We start from the raw sequence: 18,028 nt of genomic DNA on the forward strand, positions 1-18,028 counted from the left end.
TGAAACAAAATAATTTTTGCATATATTGTTGCATAATTGCAACGTTTGATTAAACGCATAAAGTTTCAAATGTAATCCTGGCCTTTCCTTTCTATGTTTTGGTTAATTAGTACAGCACATTTCCGATGTGTTACTCTTCTTTTTCATATGTTATAGATGATCTTAAGAATTTTCGTTATTACTATTTTATTATTCTACAATTTTTTAATATCGGTTTATGATCTTCGCAACTTTTTCTGTGAGATATTTAAGCAACCAAAGCTACATAATACGCGCTGAAAATTTTTGTCATTTTTATTCATCGGTATAGTGCTCTATCATTATATTTAGTACCACTATTAAAAAACGCCAAAAATGTCGTAGTTAAAGAACACATCTTTCGTGTTTTTTCAATTTAATATCATTTAAATCTGTATCTATAATAAAAAAAATTCAACCCATTTTTACTACAAAAACACAAATATTTATGCAAATCTATTTTTTCAAAAGTTAATTTATTTTTGTGAGGATTCATATTGTACAAATATATGCATCATTTGCAAAATTCTGATTCACATAATATCTCAACAACAATATGAAATTTAAACTTGGCTCCACATCATCGATAGTTAATCATAATAGTTTTTAGGAATGATGATAATGATCAATTTTCCATAGTAGTCAAGCATTACATTACCAAATTTAGGACTTAGTTTTGAAATTGAAATTTAAGTTTAGATTTTTTATGATAATATATTTAAATTACTAACAATCTATTAAGTTAAAAAAGAACATTGAAAATAATAGTCTAAGAATGTTTTGTTGTTTCTTTCCTGTAGGTACTATTTCTAATAATATAATTCATATTACTATTGTACGTTCTATGTACATTTCTGTGTCTTTAGTTTTTAAGTTTTTTTTTTTGTAAAAACTGTATTTTGCAGCGTCTGCCAGCTGTTCTCAGCCGGATAGGCATTATCTTGGCCAGCCCCTTGGTAAGCATCTAAAATCGTCTGTCCTGTACACTCTACTAACTAGTTCGAATTTTTTATTATTTTCATTACTGACTTACTTTTCTTGTATGTTCTTTTTATTATAACAACATTGAGGATATGTGCACGTTTAGTGATCAAATAGGATAAACATTATTACTGCGAATGCCAACTTTCCTGATTTATGAATTTTGATGATGATGATGATCATCTACATCTACAAGTTCTTACATTCAAGCTTTTTAGTAATAATCATTGTTTTGATCGCGAACTAAGTTATTATTACGTACAATTCTATGTTATAACAGTTCAATAAAACAAATTTGATTTAAATTTTACAACTATCATAGTGATATATTTAAAATAAAATTCAATAGGTCAATTTTCAAAGTAAACTGCCTCAATTTGCCAAATTTAAAGGGGTATTCTAGTGTAGAAACTCAAAAAATAATTGTCTTTTCTTTTTTTCATGTTTTCAAAGTTTAACTGTATAAGAGTATGTGTACGAGAGGATTTCTAAAATTTTTAATTAGTTTTGGAGATATAGCTGTTTGACCATGATAATCCTCTTCTGTTTCCTTCATTTTGCAAAACTTTTAAACGCGTTTTTCTCCAAACAGTTTTTTCTTAATAAGATGCCCACAAGTTTTCGAGTTCTACTGGGCCGATTCACTTGAATTTTTGAAGAATCTCTCAGGCAATTTTCGGAGAATCTCAAAACTTTAATTTTTACTAGTTTTAAAAAAAACGAAAAACTCAAAGTTGTAAATAATTGATTCTTTATTCTCAAACAGTCACCATTTTGTCAAAAACTCAATCCTAGTAGTATATCCATAGCGACATTATTGTAAATTAATAATCTTTTTTTTATACTGGATTACTAGAAAGATTGTAATCGTGGTCTTCAACCTCTGCTAATTTTTAAAATTATTATCTTTTTTTAAAAAAAATCTGTACTCTTGTAACGTTGATAAAGATGACAGTATAAAAATGTATTACTTTTTTACGATGATTTAAAATTGACCTAAAATTCATACCTCTACACTAGAATACCTCCTTAACGATAATAATAATATCAATTATGCTTGTGATGGTAATCAGTGAAAATATGGTCCATATTCTCTGAAATTTCTTAGAATTATTAGTTTCTTTTGAATAGTAAATTTTATTAGATGTGAGTACAAATTTTCAAGTACACTATATAAAACTAGCGATATATAGATTTTAATTTGACTTGTATACTTTAAGTGTTAAACAAATTTACTTATCATGGATAATATTTTTATCATTAATATTCATTAAACGAGCACATACCTCAACGCTTACTACTTGGTTCTTTCTTTGGGCGTTGTATGTTATTAATTCCGATTGGTCTGATTTTTTTTAATTTTTTATATTTTTTAAAATAACCACGCGTAAAACACACTTATCCTGAGTTGGCCTCTGTCTGATACAAAGTTATTTTCTTGAATTATTAACATTATCTATATGTGATAGTTGCTACCGTATTAACAACTCTGACACATGCTTTGAGCACACTGTATGCTGTATGTGTAGAATAATATTATATACAACAGAAGATTATTTTCAATAATTATTTTATAAATATTAACTTATTTAATGCATATTTAGAACATGTAAATAATAGCTTTGTTTCTTCAGTTTATTCTATTAATTATATTACATATTATTAAAATTTTATGCTGTTGTGTTTTCGACAATTAATTCAATAATTGATATATTTACGAAAACTCTAACCATAATAACATGCTGATCGGCAGTTTTACAATAAATAAAATAACAACCGTGATAATATTAAAATTTTAATTTTATTAGAGGAATATAGCGAAGTATGGAATACTGTCATTTTTCAGTAATAACAAAACAAATATGTAGGGCTTACAAATTAGTATTGTATGAGCGTCATGGTCTATCAAAAATTGAAAAACATAAAAGATTAAATTATGAATCAATCATACCAGATTGAATATAGAAATGTACACGGTCCGAAACTACTAAAAAAATTCAAAAATAAAATGATATTATGACAATATTTGATGAGATATGAGCTTTTCGAAACCATTGTTAATTCAACTTACATTGAGTTGCTACTGCTGCAAGAGTCAGCAAGCTACCCAAGTATTTGTTACACAAAGTGGTTTAATATTTTCCAATAATTATCAGTAAAAATGTTTCTAAAAATCAAAAATTACACTTCTGGAAAATATCAATTACACTTACAAATAAGAGGTTTCAATCATTTAACTTAAATAAGTATCGAAGCAAATTTCGGAACATTTTATGTCCTCTTTAGGTGACACTCGTTTATAGAAGCCGTCTAGAGGATGTCGTCTATAGACGACGCTCGTAGTGAAAGGGTTGAAATAGTTGAAAATACGTAATACGTGTATAACTTGTAAATGCATTTTAAAAGAATATTCTAAAAAATATAGACGAAAAATATTATATTTCTACTCGTGGTCACTTCATATGTATAAATGGTGTCCCAGACCATGACGTCAAGCCGCAATGGGGTGATAGTATTGACACGAACTGTCCTGAAAAAAAATAGAAAAATTATCTTATGTTGTGTGAAAGTTATGAGCTTTTAAGTGCAACCTATAGCTTTAGTGAAATTATGACCATTTTTCGGTTATTGTGTTAACCACAATTTTGTTGATTTTATTAATTTTTTTCATTTAAACTTTGGAACAACACAATAGCTCCAAGGTTTTAAAAAATCAAGACTTTTTGTTGAACTATGAATTTAAAATGCTTATAATCAGACAACTTTGAGAGGTCCTTCTTTAAAAAAGGACCTTTGAAACAAGTGTGTTGGGAAGTTTTATCAGAAGTTGGAGCATTTAGCCAGGATTGTGAAATAGTAAAATACTTGATAATTCTATTTTTCAAAAATTTTGAAAAAAAAAATAAAAACTTCAAAACTACATGATTCTTGCTAGTACATTTTACACACAATTATAGTTCAAATGCTTGTCGTGATAAACATTTGAACTAAATGGGAATAAAATGTACTAGCAAAATCATGTAATTTTTATTTTTTACTCGATAATTTTTAATAATAAACCAAAAACAATTTTACGATTCTGATTAAATGCGCAAACTTATGATGAAACTTGCCAACACACTTTAGTATATTTTTTAAAAGGAGAGCAGTTCAAACTTGACCGATTTAAAAAAAAAAAAAAAATTCAGCAATAAGTCTTAATTCTTGAAAAATGAGTACAATTGTAGTATTTTTTCTGTAGCCCTAAAAATGTTATTCACGGTTACGGTACTAAAGCTTATATGAACAAGATTAATAAAAGTTTGCCACACTAGCCAAAAAATTGTCATAATTTTACTAAAGCTCTAAGTTGCACTTAAAAGCTCATAATTTTTGAGATTTTTTTTTTTAGTTTTTTTTCAGGACAGTAAAAGTCAATACGGTTTGATCGGTTTGACGTCAAGGTCTGGGATACTCTATATAATAATACAATAAAATGTATAATATTAAATATAAAAATAAATAAAGTCATGATGTTTGATATAATAATCACAGTATTGATTTCTAAATTCACCTAAAATAACAAATTTGTATCATTCATTTTTCAAATAAAATTGCATCGAAAAAAAACATAAAATTAGTATCAAGTGAAAATCTGCGCGCTATTAATAGTAAGCTATATACGGTGGAACTACTATATAATATCTCGAATTTTTAATTTGTTGTCTATTCCATACTTGGCGCTTTTCACTAATTGTTTTTTGGTGAATATTAAATTTAATTATTTACAATTGCTATATTTCATTGTTCTAATTTGAATTAGACGCAACATGAAACTGTCTAGTAGGTACTTGTATGCTAATTGTATTTGTTTGATTAAACTAGAACTAATTATCCTTCTGCTTTATATGGTAGAGTTCTACACAAGTATTGTATGCGCACACCGTCTGCTTTTTGTAACAGTTCTATGTATTCAACAGATTATCTGTACACCTTTATTCTTACGATATATTTCCTAGTTGAGTAATGTACGCAATTAAGAATAGTAACACACAATAGCAATGGGGATATTTTGGTTGTTGCATACAAAAGATTCAATTTTAGTTCTGTCCTTCTTCATCAATAGAAAAAATTGAAGCAATAAATCTTTTTAGTAATTAAATTTATTCACACATACACGCATACTTACACAACACATGTGCCACGACACACGATATATTAAGTATATTCTACACCCCTCTATATAAATATATATATATATATATATATATATATATATATTGCTGGTTTATATTTCATATGTATATAAAATATAAATTAAACAATTTTAGTTTATGGAGTAAACTATTGAACGTCAGTATAAACAAACTCATTTTTTATTTATATAGTATAAAATACACATGGTAGATATGAACGGAACAACTTTTCTCTTGAATAATTTGTGACAAAAATTTTCAATGAATTACTTGTTATTCGCATTATAAATGCCAAAAAACATTTGAAATAAAATAAATAATAAGGAAAACGATAAATCAACGTCATCTATTCGAAAGAAATTTTTAAATGAATCTAAATCATTTTAACTTGAAATGTTATTATCACTATTATAAAATTGTTTTTGAAAAAAGTTGTTTTTGTTCAAACTTATACAATATATATATATATATATATATATATATATATATATATATTAAATAATTTATTTGAATCAAAAATTTATTAATTATTATAATATGGAATAGGAGGCGAATGAATAGGAGTTGATTCCAATCAAGCTAATTATTTACGATTATATGACTCGTAAATTTCGAATTTAAAGTATATATATATATATATATATATATATATATATATATATATATATATTAGGATCCTTGTTATGAACATTTTCAAATTTCTTTTCTCCCAAGGACTTACATGCTTCCAAATTGATAAAAAAAATCCCTGAAAGTTTTAGCTCTTAATATTAACATTAAGATAGTCCACACTCCAACCAAAGTTTCTTTATTCTTATTCCTAAGTAAATACTTATTTTATGAAATATATCAAATTTTTGTTGTAAATTGTTTATTCATGATCACGATTCACTTGTCGCTAAGTTATAAAATTTAAAAAACAAATTAAATTTTACCCATGTTATTTCTATAAGGAACTTTGGTTGGAGTGCGGACTACCTTAAAGTTAATATTAAGACTTAATACTTTCAGAGAATTTTTTTTCATCAATTTGGAAGCATTTAAGCCCCTGGGAGAAAAGAATTTTTAAAATATCCATATTACGGATCATTCTATTATATATATATATATATATATATATATATATATATATATATTTATATATATATATATATATATATAATGTAAAGATACTTTAAACAAATTATACAGAACGTATATATATTTTCCCTTTTAACAGTTTTACTTCAAATTTGTTATTTTGCTTTTCACGTCAACCCTATGAGAATAATCAAAATATCATTCCACAATTAACTTCGCCTACTAAAGCTGGTGAATATTTCATTGTTCATTGAAAAACGCTACAAGTTGTTCAAGTACATTTATGAACCAACTCCATGTTTGCTATTGAAAAAATAATTGGCTTAATATACGTCTGCAAATATTTATCCGAGAAATAATAAAATCTGTGCAAAATATATAAAATTCCGGCGCTACTACTGATGAATTTATCATATATCTTATATTAGTGCAATATTTACTGATTAAGAACACTTATACATAATAATAGAGTCAGTGAAATTTTAATCTAACTTCTAATTTATTGTTCAATCTATTTTTGTGCAGTGTATCTATATTTTTAAATTCATTATATCTATTGATTTTAAGTCGATCACCTTTACAGTAAATTTATCTTCACATTTACTTTTTATCCTTCTTATACAAACGATGTGCAGCAGTCCGCTTTTTGAAGATATTAATAAATTATTCTCTTAATACAGTATGAAAATTTAATTTACATTTCTTAATTAAATTCTTGTAAGATACACTTCATGTAATTTAATTTGCATTAGAAGTTCTTTAGGAGAGCTTACTGAAAGCATCGAAAATAGATTACACTTTAAATTGAATGTATATTTATTTATAATGTTGGATGACGGAACTCAAATACTATAAATTAATAAATCGATAATTGCATATTTAAAAATATTTATCAAGGTAAATTGCGGTAGTCGCTTTGATAGAATAGGTAACTTTTTATTAGATTTTACACAACCAAATATCGATATTAATGAAACTGGGGAAGTCTTATTCGAATGGATTCCACCAAACTGTTATCTATATATTTAACACAATGTACGGTTTATTGTGGCGGCAAACAGTTGATGTGAAACTTTAGAATGAATATATGTTTTCAAAGAAAATTTCAATCTCAGGAAACTGCAGAGACAGAGTTTCGGTCCACAATGGGCGACACGATGTTAAGATCTTGTGATTCGTCTTATATATTTGTAAGTCACTCTTCACAGTCCTCAATCATGGTAACATTGAAGTATAAGTTCTAACCCATTCAGTGTATTGTTAATCGGAGTTGCCCTGGCATGTGTCTGTAGCATAAATTCGATACGATTGATATATCTAGTCGTTTTTCACTAACAAATGTTTAATTGGGTTCTATATATTTAACCGTGCATGTTGTTCAACTGTAAATATTAACATTAGGGCTAAAGTTCAGATCGCGTTAAATGTGTTCGGTTGACTTTTAGGTGTTGTTACAATCAGTGAAAATTAACAAATTGATTTATAGTCGTGTTAAATGTATATAGTAGGTATCATCTATTGATGTTCAAATGTGACAAAGCTGTGTTAACGAAATCGAGAAAACATTGTAAATCCATCATTGTCGATCATTTATGTGTTCTGTTATTTATGTCATGATGAAAATAGATTTTTGGTCTAATATATTATTTTAGCTGCAAGATGAACATAACATTCGGTAAATGTTGAACGTTTCTATAGATTAAGTTAATAATATTATTAAAATGCTTGCTGTCAAACTTAGCTACATATTACCTTTAAATTGTACATTAACTACTTATAATGTATTATAGCTGATATATATATATATATATATATATATATATATATATATATATATAGTTCATAAATTTATTAATAAAAGTGTATACTCATGCATAGGTGTACACATACATAGTTACACTACAAGATTTTGCATTTGAATATTAATAAAAGATGGAATATTAAATTCTTTAAAGATTTTTTTTCATTTCTAAATAAATTAGTTATCTAAATTATACGTATTACTTATATCATAGAGATGACATTGATTTTGATGTAAGCCTTTTAACTTATCATACTTACAATTAATCACTATTGCATACTTGCTTACAATCGACATCCAAATTAAACAAAAACAATTCATTTTATATAAATACAAATTCCAACATTGGATAATGATGGCTATATAGAAATAAGTCTTGATTTAATATTCAAATAAGGAAGTTACTTATATGTGATATAATTTTATGAATCGAATTTGGACGAAGTTTGCGTGTTCTACGTTGTTTACAAATATAAGAATTTAAAACTTGTACTTATCAACTTGATCAATAAGTCTTAATAAAATCAAAGAGAAACTGAAAAGTGATATAGAGATATTTTTGTCGCGTTTTTCATTATCTACATTTTCATTTATCGTATGTATGAAAATTGAGTGTGAAAAGAGTATCACAAAAATTGATCGCCATACATATAAAGACTGCAAAATACTGTACAAATTTGCTTGGAATTATTTATATAATTCGTAAAGTTTTATTTATAAATTATTAATCAATCTATTAGTTTTTTTCTTTTTATTTTTCAAAATGCAAAATCTACTGAATTGAAATATGAATAAATTTGATGTAGCATGTCGTTTTAAGTTAACACAATACATTCAAATACAAATTACTGACATCACAACACAATCATTTATACAGTTCCTGTTTTCACAAACACAGGCGTATTTTTAATATATAATGCAAAAAATTTAATTAAATTGAATTTTTTATCTATACATCAGTATCAAATGATCGTGTTGCTTTCAAAAATTCGGTAATTTAATACAAATCGCTGTTTAATGGGTATATAAATTATAAAATTAAGTTAGAGCTTTGCACGCTTTAAATTTGTTAATTGTAATGCTTTGCTGCTGAACAATAAATATAAGAATACTACTTGCATACCCATATATGAATATATGAGTATATTGCTATATGTATATATGAGTATGCAACCCATATATATATATATATATATATATATATATATATATATATATATATATATATGCATATTTCTGATATACACTTCGATAAAAATCACAAAAATTTAATTATTAACTGATACTGATAGAAATCATCAAGTAAAAAGAGTAAACATAAATTAATATTAGAAATAAGATTAACTTAATTTTAAATAATGAACATTTGAGGTGAGTTTATACGTTGAAGAAAACAACGAACGAAGAATTTAACATATTCATAAGAACTTTAATATCAATAATGAAACACAGTTTGATTTTTGGAAGATTGCAGGTTTATGTTCCAGCTGCGACTTTTTTTTATAAGTATAATGATATATAATATATTATTTTTATATAAAAAAATAATCTTGCACCATATTATTATCAAGCATAAAAACACATTTTTCAATGTGGTTATAAATTAAATTCAACTATTGTTTTATTAATATGGACAAACAGTGCACATTGGCAACAGCATTTTGTTTTCGTACTATACCAATTTTATGATCTTAACTTCAAAAAAAATCAAAATGAATAAAATAGAACATCTTACAGCATTGTAGAGTTTTCACGGATAACACTAATCAGTTAAATAAAATTTAGTGGGACATCATAAATTTTTTATTTAGTTTTTCACAGTCTGTCTGTCAGGATAAAAAATATGATACGATATGGAATTTGTACTTCGTATGATTTTATTTTTTAGCTATGGATACAAAACCAAATTTTATTATGATTTTATTATACTGTACATATAATATCCCCAAAAGCATTTAATTTATGTTTAAATTCTGTGTGTTTCTTCTTGTCGTTTGCATCACATATATATTAATTGTTTTCTGTGTATTTTATGGCTGCTTTGGGTCTTGGCGTCCAGCCGGTAAGTATTATTCAAAACATATAAAAATTGCTAAACAGTTTCAGAATCGCTTTTATTCGAGAACAGTCAGTTATTACAAAGAATTTGGCTGGAAATTAAAAGAAAACATTGGTCATTTCGCGAAATGAACTCCATATGTTATTCACCATTATATTCTATAGCATCATCCAGTACTTGATATGAAAGTGGTTTGAACAACAGTCCAGAACGAGCTCTATACGAAAACCATTTTATTTTATTTAATTTAAAGTATGTTTCGTTATCTATTTTTCTGTCTTGTTTTATTTTAAATAATTATTTTCATTATTTGATTAATTAATATAGTACCAAGTTCGCGTGGTTAAATAAAAATAATAAAAAGTACTGCCAAATTCAGTTATCATCTGACGAACAATTGATTACAGTCTTATGAAGTTAAGCACTAGATGCTAAATAAAATTAAAGATTTGGTTTCTACTGTAATGATGATTCACACAAATTTAATATTACAAACATATGTAATTATTATTTAAAGAATATGACCTTTATTGTTTTGGATCTATTTGTTTGTCGATATATGTTCTATGTTGCATTAACACATCCAGGAAAGTATTTTAAATTGTTTTATCAAAATTATCTACCGTAGTGGTTTTACAGAAAAATTACAATGCATGTAGTACAGAATACCTGAACGAAATCCATGGAAAATTATTAAGATGCAATATAACGTCTAGCTAAATTGTATCCAAAATCCCAGAGAGAATATATCTAAGGCGTTTGTTTATTGCATCATTATGATCATCAATGTGTTTTATTTCTTTATGTCAACATAGTTAATAAAATTATACTATTAGTGATGTAAGTGAAGATGAATGCGAAATTAATATTATTAATAATATTGCAAAATAAATTAGTTTTGTTTTCATTTGTAAAATTTTATAAACTACAACAATAATTAGCATTAAAAAAAGGTTATTGTATTATACAATGTTATATTGTTGCATATAATGGCAAAAATATTTCACTCTTTTGGTCGTTAAATTAAGCTTAATATTACAATAATATTTCTGCTAAGAATAGCTAAGAATTTAATTACTGAACATTTTTATTAATATACATTATATGTATATGTATATATATTAGGGCGGGTCGATTTAAAAGTCGCTTAGATACATATGATTTTTGGATACTGGGGATTAAAATAAGATACTTTGCTGAAGAAACGATACCTCTAAAATGAATTCTGATGTCCCGTGCTTTAGGGGTGATCTAAATATAGGAATTGAATTTTGAAAAATTTTGTTTTAACCCCCCAGGGGGGAAACCATGGGCGTGGGTGGATCGGCCTTCTAAAGTTGTTGGGGGTCGGTCATACATTTGGGCATTATTGGGGCGCTCTAAATGAGACAAAACAGGTTTTTTCAAAATTTGATTTGATTTGATCTTTGGGTGAATGCACGGGACATCAGCATTCATTTTAGAGATATGGTTTCTTAGGCAAAGTATCTTATTTTGATCCCTAGTATATGAAAATCTTACGCGCCTATGCGACTTTTTTTTACCCATACAAATCGACCCGCCCTAATATATTATATATATATATATATATATATATATATATATTATATATATATGGTGTGGTTTTATTATTATTATATAGTATGGTATTTGTAAAGCATTTTCAATACTCGTTGAAACATTTCTGAAGATCTATCACGTAAAGATTGATATGAAAATACTTGCATTAGTACGTTTTAACAGTGTGCAAGTTTTACAATTACAACGTGTAACTCGTACAACGAGTAACTCTTATTTTTCATTCGTTATTATGCAGGTGGCAAAAATTTCAAATAGGTTCTGTATCAAAATTGGTGATAATACTATATAATTTATCATGAATTGTTTTTTATCTTAATTCAGGGTGAAAATAAGAGGCGGGATGTGTCAGGTCCGAACGAGATAGTAGCCTGTACGAATTGCGGTGGTGGCAGCGGTAGTCCTTGTACCCATACGGCCAACAACGGATGCGCCACTGAAGTAAGTGATATTTTTTGTTCATTTCATTGTTTTTATTATTAGAAATCATGTTGTTTTCATCTTATTTCATGGTATTGTGCATATGTACGCTTGTTGTTGTTCACTCATTTTAGTTCAAATTTCTCATGTTTGCTATATTATCAAGTTTCATATGTTTATGATGCATGTAAAAAACATGCATGTACTTGCAAAAAATATGAAGCAAAATTACCGTGCGAGAAAATACGATTTTTATGCATAACGTAAAACTACTAACAAGCTTAGAAAAGCTTAGTCACCGCTTAATAATGTGTCTGCGAACTAAAAAATACATGGGACCATAAATCGAATGGCCTATACACGTCAGTCAAAGCAGATACCTTAACTGATAGGTAGCTAAATCGAGAATAATAGTTTTTAAGTCTGTTTTTTTTTTAAATCAACGTTTAAATTGAAATGCATTCCTATGGAGTAGCTAAAACGAGAATAATAGTTTTTAGCGTTGTTATTTTTAAAAAAAACGACATTTAATTACCATGGCAAAGCTAATTGATATATGTATCTTAAGCCCGCTAGATTATATAACAATATGCTATAAGGAAGAAATCTTACAACGTCTAATTTAGGAAAACTTGTGATATATTAACGTATTATAAAGTATTAACCCTTTTCACTCGGCACCGATTCGGACGTTATCTACCAGCAGTTTGGTGCCGCATTCCGACGAAAACTTGCCTTCTGTGAACTTGATATTATGTGTATGTTACGCAATTTGTTTAATATGAATTTATAATAATATCTAAATTTATTGTCTTTAGTATGTTAAAGTTTAAAGCCATTTCTAAAAGTGACCGTTTTTTTATCATTCCACAGAAAAGTGTAATATATCGTGTTTTATATGCCTCTGTCTTTTCTTATGAAAATTTTGCTTTACTAATTGTCGATTGTTTTACCATATTTAGAAACAAAGATTATATATTAAAAATGGTAAAAAATTCTTTGAGAATAACTAAGAATAAATTTTGGGAAACAACACTGCTTTATTTTTTGCATAGATTTATTTTAAAAATGAGCTTTTTAACTCACGAGCCGCATTTAATTTTTTAAATTTTATGGTGGGCCGCACTTATTAATAGTTGACAAAGCTTGGTATATAATTGAAAAAACAAATATTTCATAAATTAGTGCAACAAGAAAAATATAAATGATGAAAGATAGTTGAAGAAATGAATGAAATTCTACTTTGGAAACGCTTGGTGGGTCGCTGAAAAATATTTAAAGGGCGCATGAAACCCTGGAACTGCGGGTTGCTCATCCTTGATCTATTGTTTTCGACGCTTTAATGCGAACTTAGTCATTGTGTGTACTAACATGTTTCTTGTAAGTATGTAACATGTAAGTGCCGAGTGCCTCAGAAAGAATAGCTGTATGAGATATGCTAGACTTACTTTGTTTCTTCAAGGGGACACCGAGTGAAAATGGTTAATAATAATAAATTATGAATATTTTCGAATTTCTATGCCGCAAAGGGCTCAAATGCTTTCAATTTGATAAAATAAAAATTCTTTGAAAGTTTTAGCTCTTAATATTAACTCTGTAATAGTCCGCACTCCAACCAAAGTTTCTTAAGGAAATAACATGGGTAAAATTCCATTTGTTTTTTATAATTTCATAACTAAGCATTATGTGAAGCGACAAAGGAAAAAAATTTGATATTTTTCATAAAATATGTATTCACTTAGGAAGAAGAACTCAGAAACTTTGGTTGGAGTGCAGTGAATTTTATTTGAACAGCGATCAGAACTTATGGGTTCTATGAGCTGTTGTGATTAATATCTTACAAACTACGTTTGTTTTTATTACAGATGGCAACCCAAACAGTTGTCACATCTCTGTATGATAAATTTTTATTACAATGTCTGTAATAGGGCAAGTATGGTGCAACAATGCCGGGTGAGGGCTATTTTCATTTGGAAACATATTGCTATCTATATTTCCAAGTGAAAATCGTTGTCAATGTTGCCTGACAACAGGCTGCTCGAAGTGGGTATCGAACCCGGGACCTCTGAAACAAGTCCCGGCGCTCTTAACTGCTTACCTACGGGCGAGCCCAAAATTAATATTAAGTGCTAAAACTTTCAGAGAATTTGTTTTAGTCAATTTGGAATCATTTGAGCCCCTGAAAATAAGGAAATTCAAAAATATTGATATTAAAGACTACCCTAATATGCATAACAAATTAAACTCGCAACAAGATAATGCATGTTCGTCTACGTGTAAATCAAACAGAATTGTGCAATTTTAACAAGCTTGTTGGTTGCTATTCGGATTGAATAATTGAATCATTAGATATTCTCGATATCCGAAACGTTTCCCACATATCGCAAGCCGTATGCCGTATGTATGTCATTTTTCGTCTGTAGGTCTTCCGTGGCGCATTGTGCATAATGCATCTCCCAGTATGTGCTATGATTTATTGCCACGTTCCTGTGGCGTGTTGCATTAGCAATCGCAAATGGAAACTCCAAATGCTTTGTCATTCGAAACTTTAGCGCAGCGAAAACAACCAACGCGGCAATATCGAAAACATGTCAGTTCCAGATGAATATTAACATTGAACTTTAATTGAGTTCGCGAATCGGCCATTGTAGATAATTAACAATACACAACTATACTGAATGCTTGCACGGATTTCGGAAACAATAGAGTTGCGTTTATCATACACGTTCAACGGACGGAGTTGCTGTAACTCCATATAAATATATATTTAGGGGACCTAGGAGCTTGTTGTAACAGTTTTTAAGAGATCTCGAAATTCACTGATAATATTTCTTCAAAATAAAGATGGATAGATGCAATAACTTTTCATCTGCCGAATTATTCAATTTGTATAAAAAGTGCGGTGTTACAACTTACCCCGTGTTTGTAGTAACGACAAAACACCGACAATAATACCTTTGGTAATTTATTCTCTGTCTATTTTTGTTTTGAACTAACATGTTTCTAAAATTTCCTCTTCTTCTCATAAATCAACGTGTCTTCTGTAACATAACTTTTTATCATAAATTAATTGAAGCTACAAATAAAAGATATAGTTTCTCCAGTAACACATGTTCCTACTTCCTACAAACTATACATTTCACCTAGTAATCTTTTATTGCATCTAAATTAGCTTCACTACATATTAGATCAATACCATTCTTGCAAGTTAGCAACAAAAATTATATACATAATATCAAAGATTGATAAATTTGAAACGAAATAAGATACATAAAATTTAAAATTAATTGATAATAATAACGCAAACCGAGATTTTATGATAGTACAATTTCATATTGCCTATCAAAAATTACGCACCTTAGTATACTGTCTAAAGGGCCTAATGAAAAACGCATGTTACTACTTACACCTGTTACAATAAACTCCTACCTCCCCTACATGTATTAATTATATATATGAAACTGCCTGAACAATAGCATAGTTTTCAATTGTTTACTATTTTTATATACAAGAATAACTCTAGAAATAACTAGTGGGGCGCATGGCATCGTGCCTTAAGGCAAATTGCTGGTACTTCCCGTAACAAAAATTATTTTTTTTAAAAAGATTACAATTTTTGAAAAAAAATTACTCTGGTAAAAGTAGATTTTTGAAAAACTATAAATTTTTGACAAAGGCGTCGCCGTCTAACGGATAAACATTGTTACGGAACCCATAGGACTGTAAACAAAATTTATACTTATTGTTAAAATCTCTATAAAATATCTAATATTCTAATGTGCATATGTCTAATGATGATTTTTGACCGCCAAATGGCTTTTTTTTACTTTTTTTACTAGATCTCTGAAACCGCTAGACCTACCTTCATGAAAATATGATCAGTTCTTCATCTTGTTAATACAAGTAAAATGTTTTTAAATTTTTAAAATCGGACGCTCCGTTCTCTTAAAACCCGGGTAAGCGTTTTTGGCACTTTTTGCCCCGTATCTTTGGAACGGCTAGACCTGCCCCCACCAAAAACTAATCAGCACGTCTCCTTATCAGTACGAATCGAATGTTTTCTGAATTATTTAAATCGGTTGATCGGTGCTCCCGAAATCGTCGATGAAAATTTGTATCCGCTCACACACACACGCACACAGACACATACATCTATTTTTTCTAAGGTATGCCAAAATATTCAGAAACCTTTGAAACGTAAAGATATATAAAAATTTTCATTTTTGATTTTTTTGCGATTACTATAACTTGCCCTACGGGAAGTTAATAAACAATTCAAAACTATCCAACGCATATCTGGTATTCAAAATAAAGCTTAGATTTTTTAACCTCACTATTTTCTTATTTGAAGAACTTAAGACTTTTTCTGAAATATGCTTCATATAATTATATAGCTTGTGTTGTATAATCGTTTCATTCTTTTGAAAAACAAAAATTAGGTTTTGATATAATATTTCTAATGTTTTGAACAATCAATAAATACAATGATAAATTAGATACACTTTTTTAAGTTATTTGGGTTATTTACTTCTCAACCAATTATATATTTTTGTATATCTTATTCTGACTGAAGTGTTTGGTATGAGATATCATACAACTATGTTCAACTTGGTGTTCCCAAGCGGTCTGCCATCTAAATACTATCCACGCCCAAAGTTGCTTAACCTGAAATGAAATGTTAATATTTTTCCAAAGGTAGGCTAAAACTTCATCCAAAACCTATAGACTTTATGGAAACTAATATAAAAATCGATAAAACTATTATTTATAAACTTCTCTATTATTATTCAGTCGGTTTTATTCTGATTTCCCTTACTTTTTCTATACGACTGATAAGCTATAAAATGAATTGACCGACTTATATTACAAAATCACACATGGGTATTTACTATTAGATACAATTTGACTGGATCAAGAATTGGCCATAATTTTTTCAATCTTCTAAATTCTGGTGCATAGAGCACCGGAGCAAGGAATGAATTGGGGTGATTTTCTAATTTGTGATGGTGATTACTGGATCTTGTTTTAATAGGGTCTTTAATATATAACACCTTCAGATCACAAAGCAGAGTTTTATTGCTCATGTACCAGAGTGCACCTGTTATCAATCTAAGTAGTTTTGATTGGGTCTGTTGTACCAATGCCACATTAGATTTGCTAGAGTAGCCCAAAAGCTCCATTCCGTGATAGTTTCGTGTGCTATTACGTCCGATAAGCCAATAAGATATCAGAGATTGTATCCAGATTTGGTAAACGATTTTAAATTTTAGATCTTATTTATTTTGTATTATTAAATGCATTGATTCATTGTTGTTCAAATCATCATCATCGCCCTGCACGATCATGCATCACCAACCGCTTGCTTAGCATGTTCCGCATGTAATTTGCCAATCATTGTAATTCGAGTCAAAACTCATCGTATTTCCTAATTGAGTTTACTGATTGGATTAATCAAATGAATTTTATCTAGACTGGGTTCGTGCAGGTGCGCAAAAAAGAGCCGCCTCATCCGATCCGAGTTGCGAAGACAATAGACGTTATAGCGAGGATCACTTTCCCGACTGCGTACGCGATATTTTTAATTTTCTTCTTCATCCACTACAAAGGATTATAAGACAGGTTGAATGTACGAAAGCAAAGTATAAGACATATATTTATTTAAGTAAAGTTTTCTTCGAAGGATAATATCGACAGATTTTGCTACAAAGCAAACAAGAGGTGACAAATGTGTTATTTTCGTTGTACGTGTGCAGCAAAGTTTTCAGATTAAAAGTTACCGGACACGACGCACGTGATGTACTGTTTATGAGATTTTGTTGGAGCGATATATAATTTTATATAAGACGAATTCTATTCGTATAGCGTGAATAAAGCTATGATATAAATAAAAGGATTCATCCGCAAAAATTTTGATGT

At 28.4% G+C, this 18,028-nt stretch overlaps 1 protein-coding gene across 1 annotated transcript in view; it reads left to right on the forward strand.

Moving 5' to 3' along the window:
* LOC113378450 (glutamate-gated chloride channel) overlaps positions 1–17,743 on the forward strand; it is a 145,011-nt gene extending 127,268 nt beyond the window's left edge. The window contains exons 12-14 of the mRNA XM_026618984.1: positions 10,115–10,117; positions 12,029–12,133; positions 17,583–17,743. Coding sequence (XP_026474769.1) covers positions 10,115–10,117; positions 12,029–12,133; positions 17,583–17,726 — 252 coding nt within the window. The 3' untranslated portion in view covers positions 17,727–17,743. The remainder of the gene's footprint in view (positions 1–10,114; positions 10,118–12,028; positions 12,134–17,582) is intronic.
* Positions 17,744–18,028: the final 285 nt, after the last annotated feature.

This window comes from Ctenocephalides felis, unplaced genomic scaffold (genome assembly GCF_003426905.1).
Source record: "Ctenocephalides felis isolate EL2017-DRISC unplaced genomic scaffold, ASM342690v1 CF-g0.4_SCAFFOLD_01886, whole genome shotgun sequence".
Taxonomy (NCBI): domain Eukaryota; kingdom Metazoa; phylum Arthropoda; class Insecta; order Siphonaptera; family Pulicidae; genus Ctenocephalides; species Ctenocephalides felis.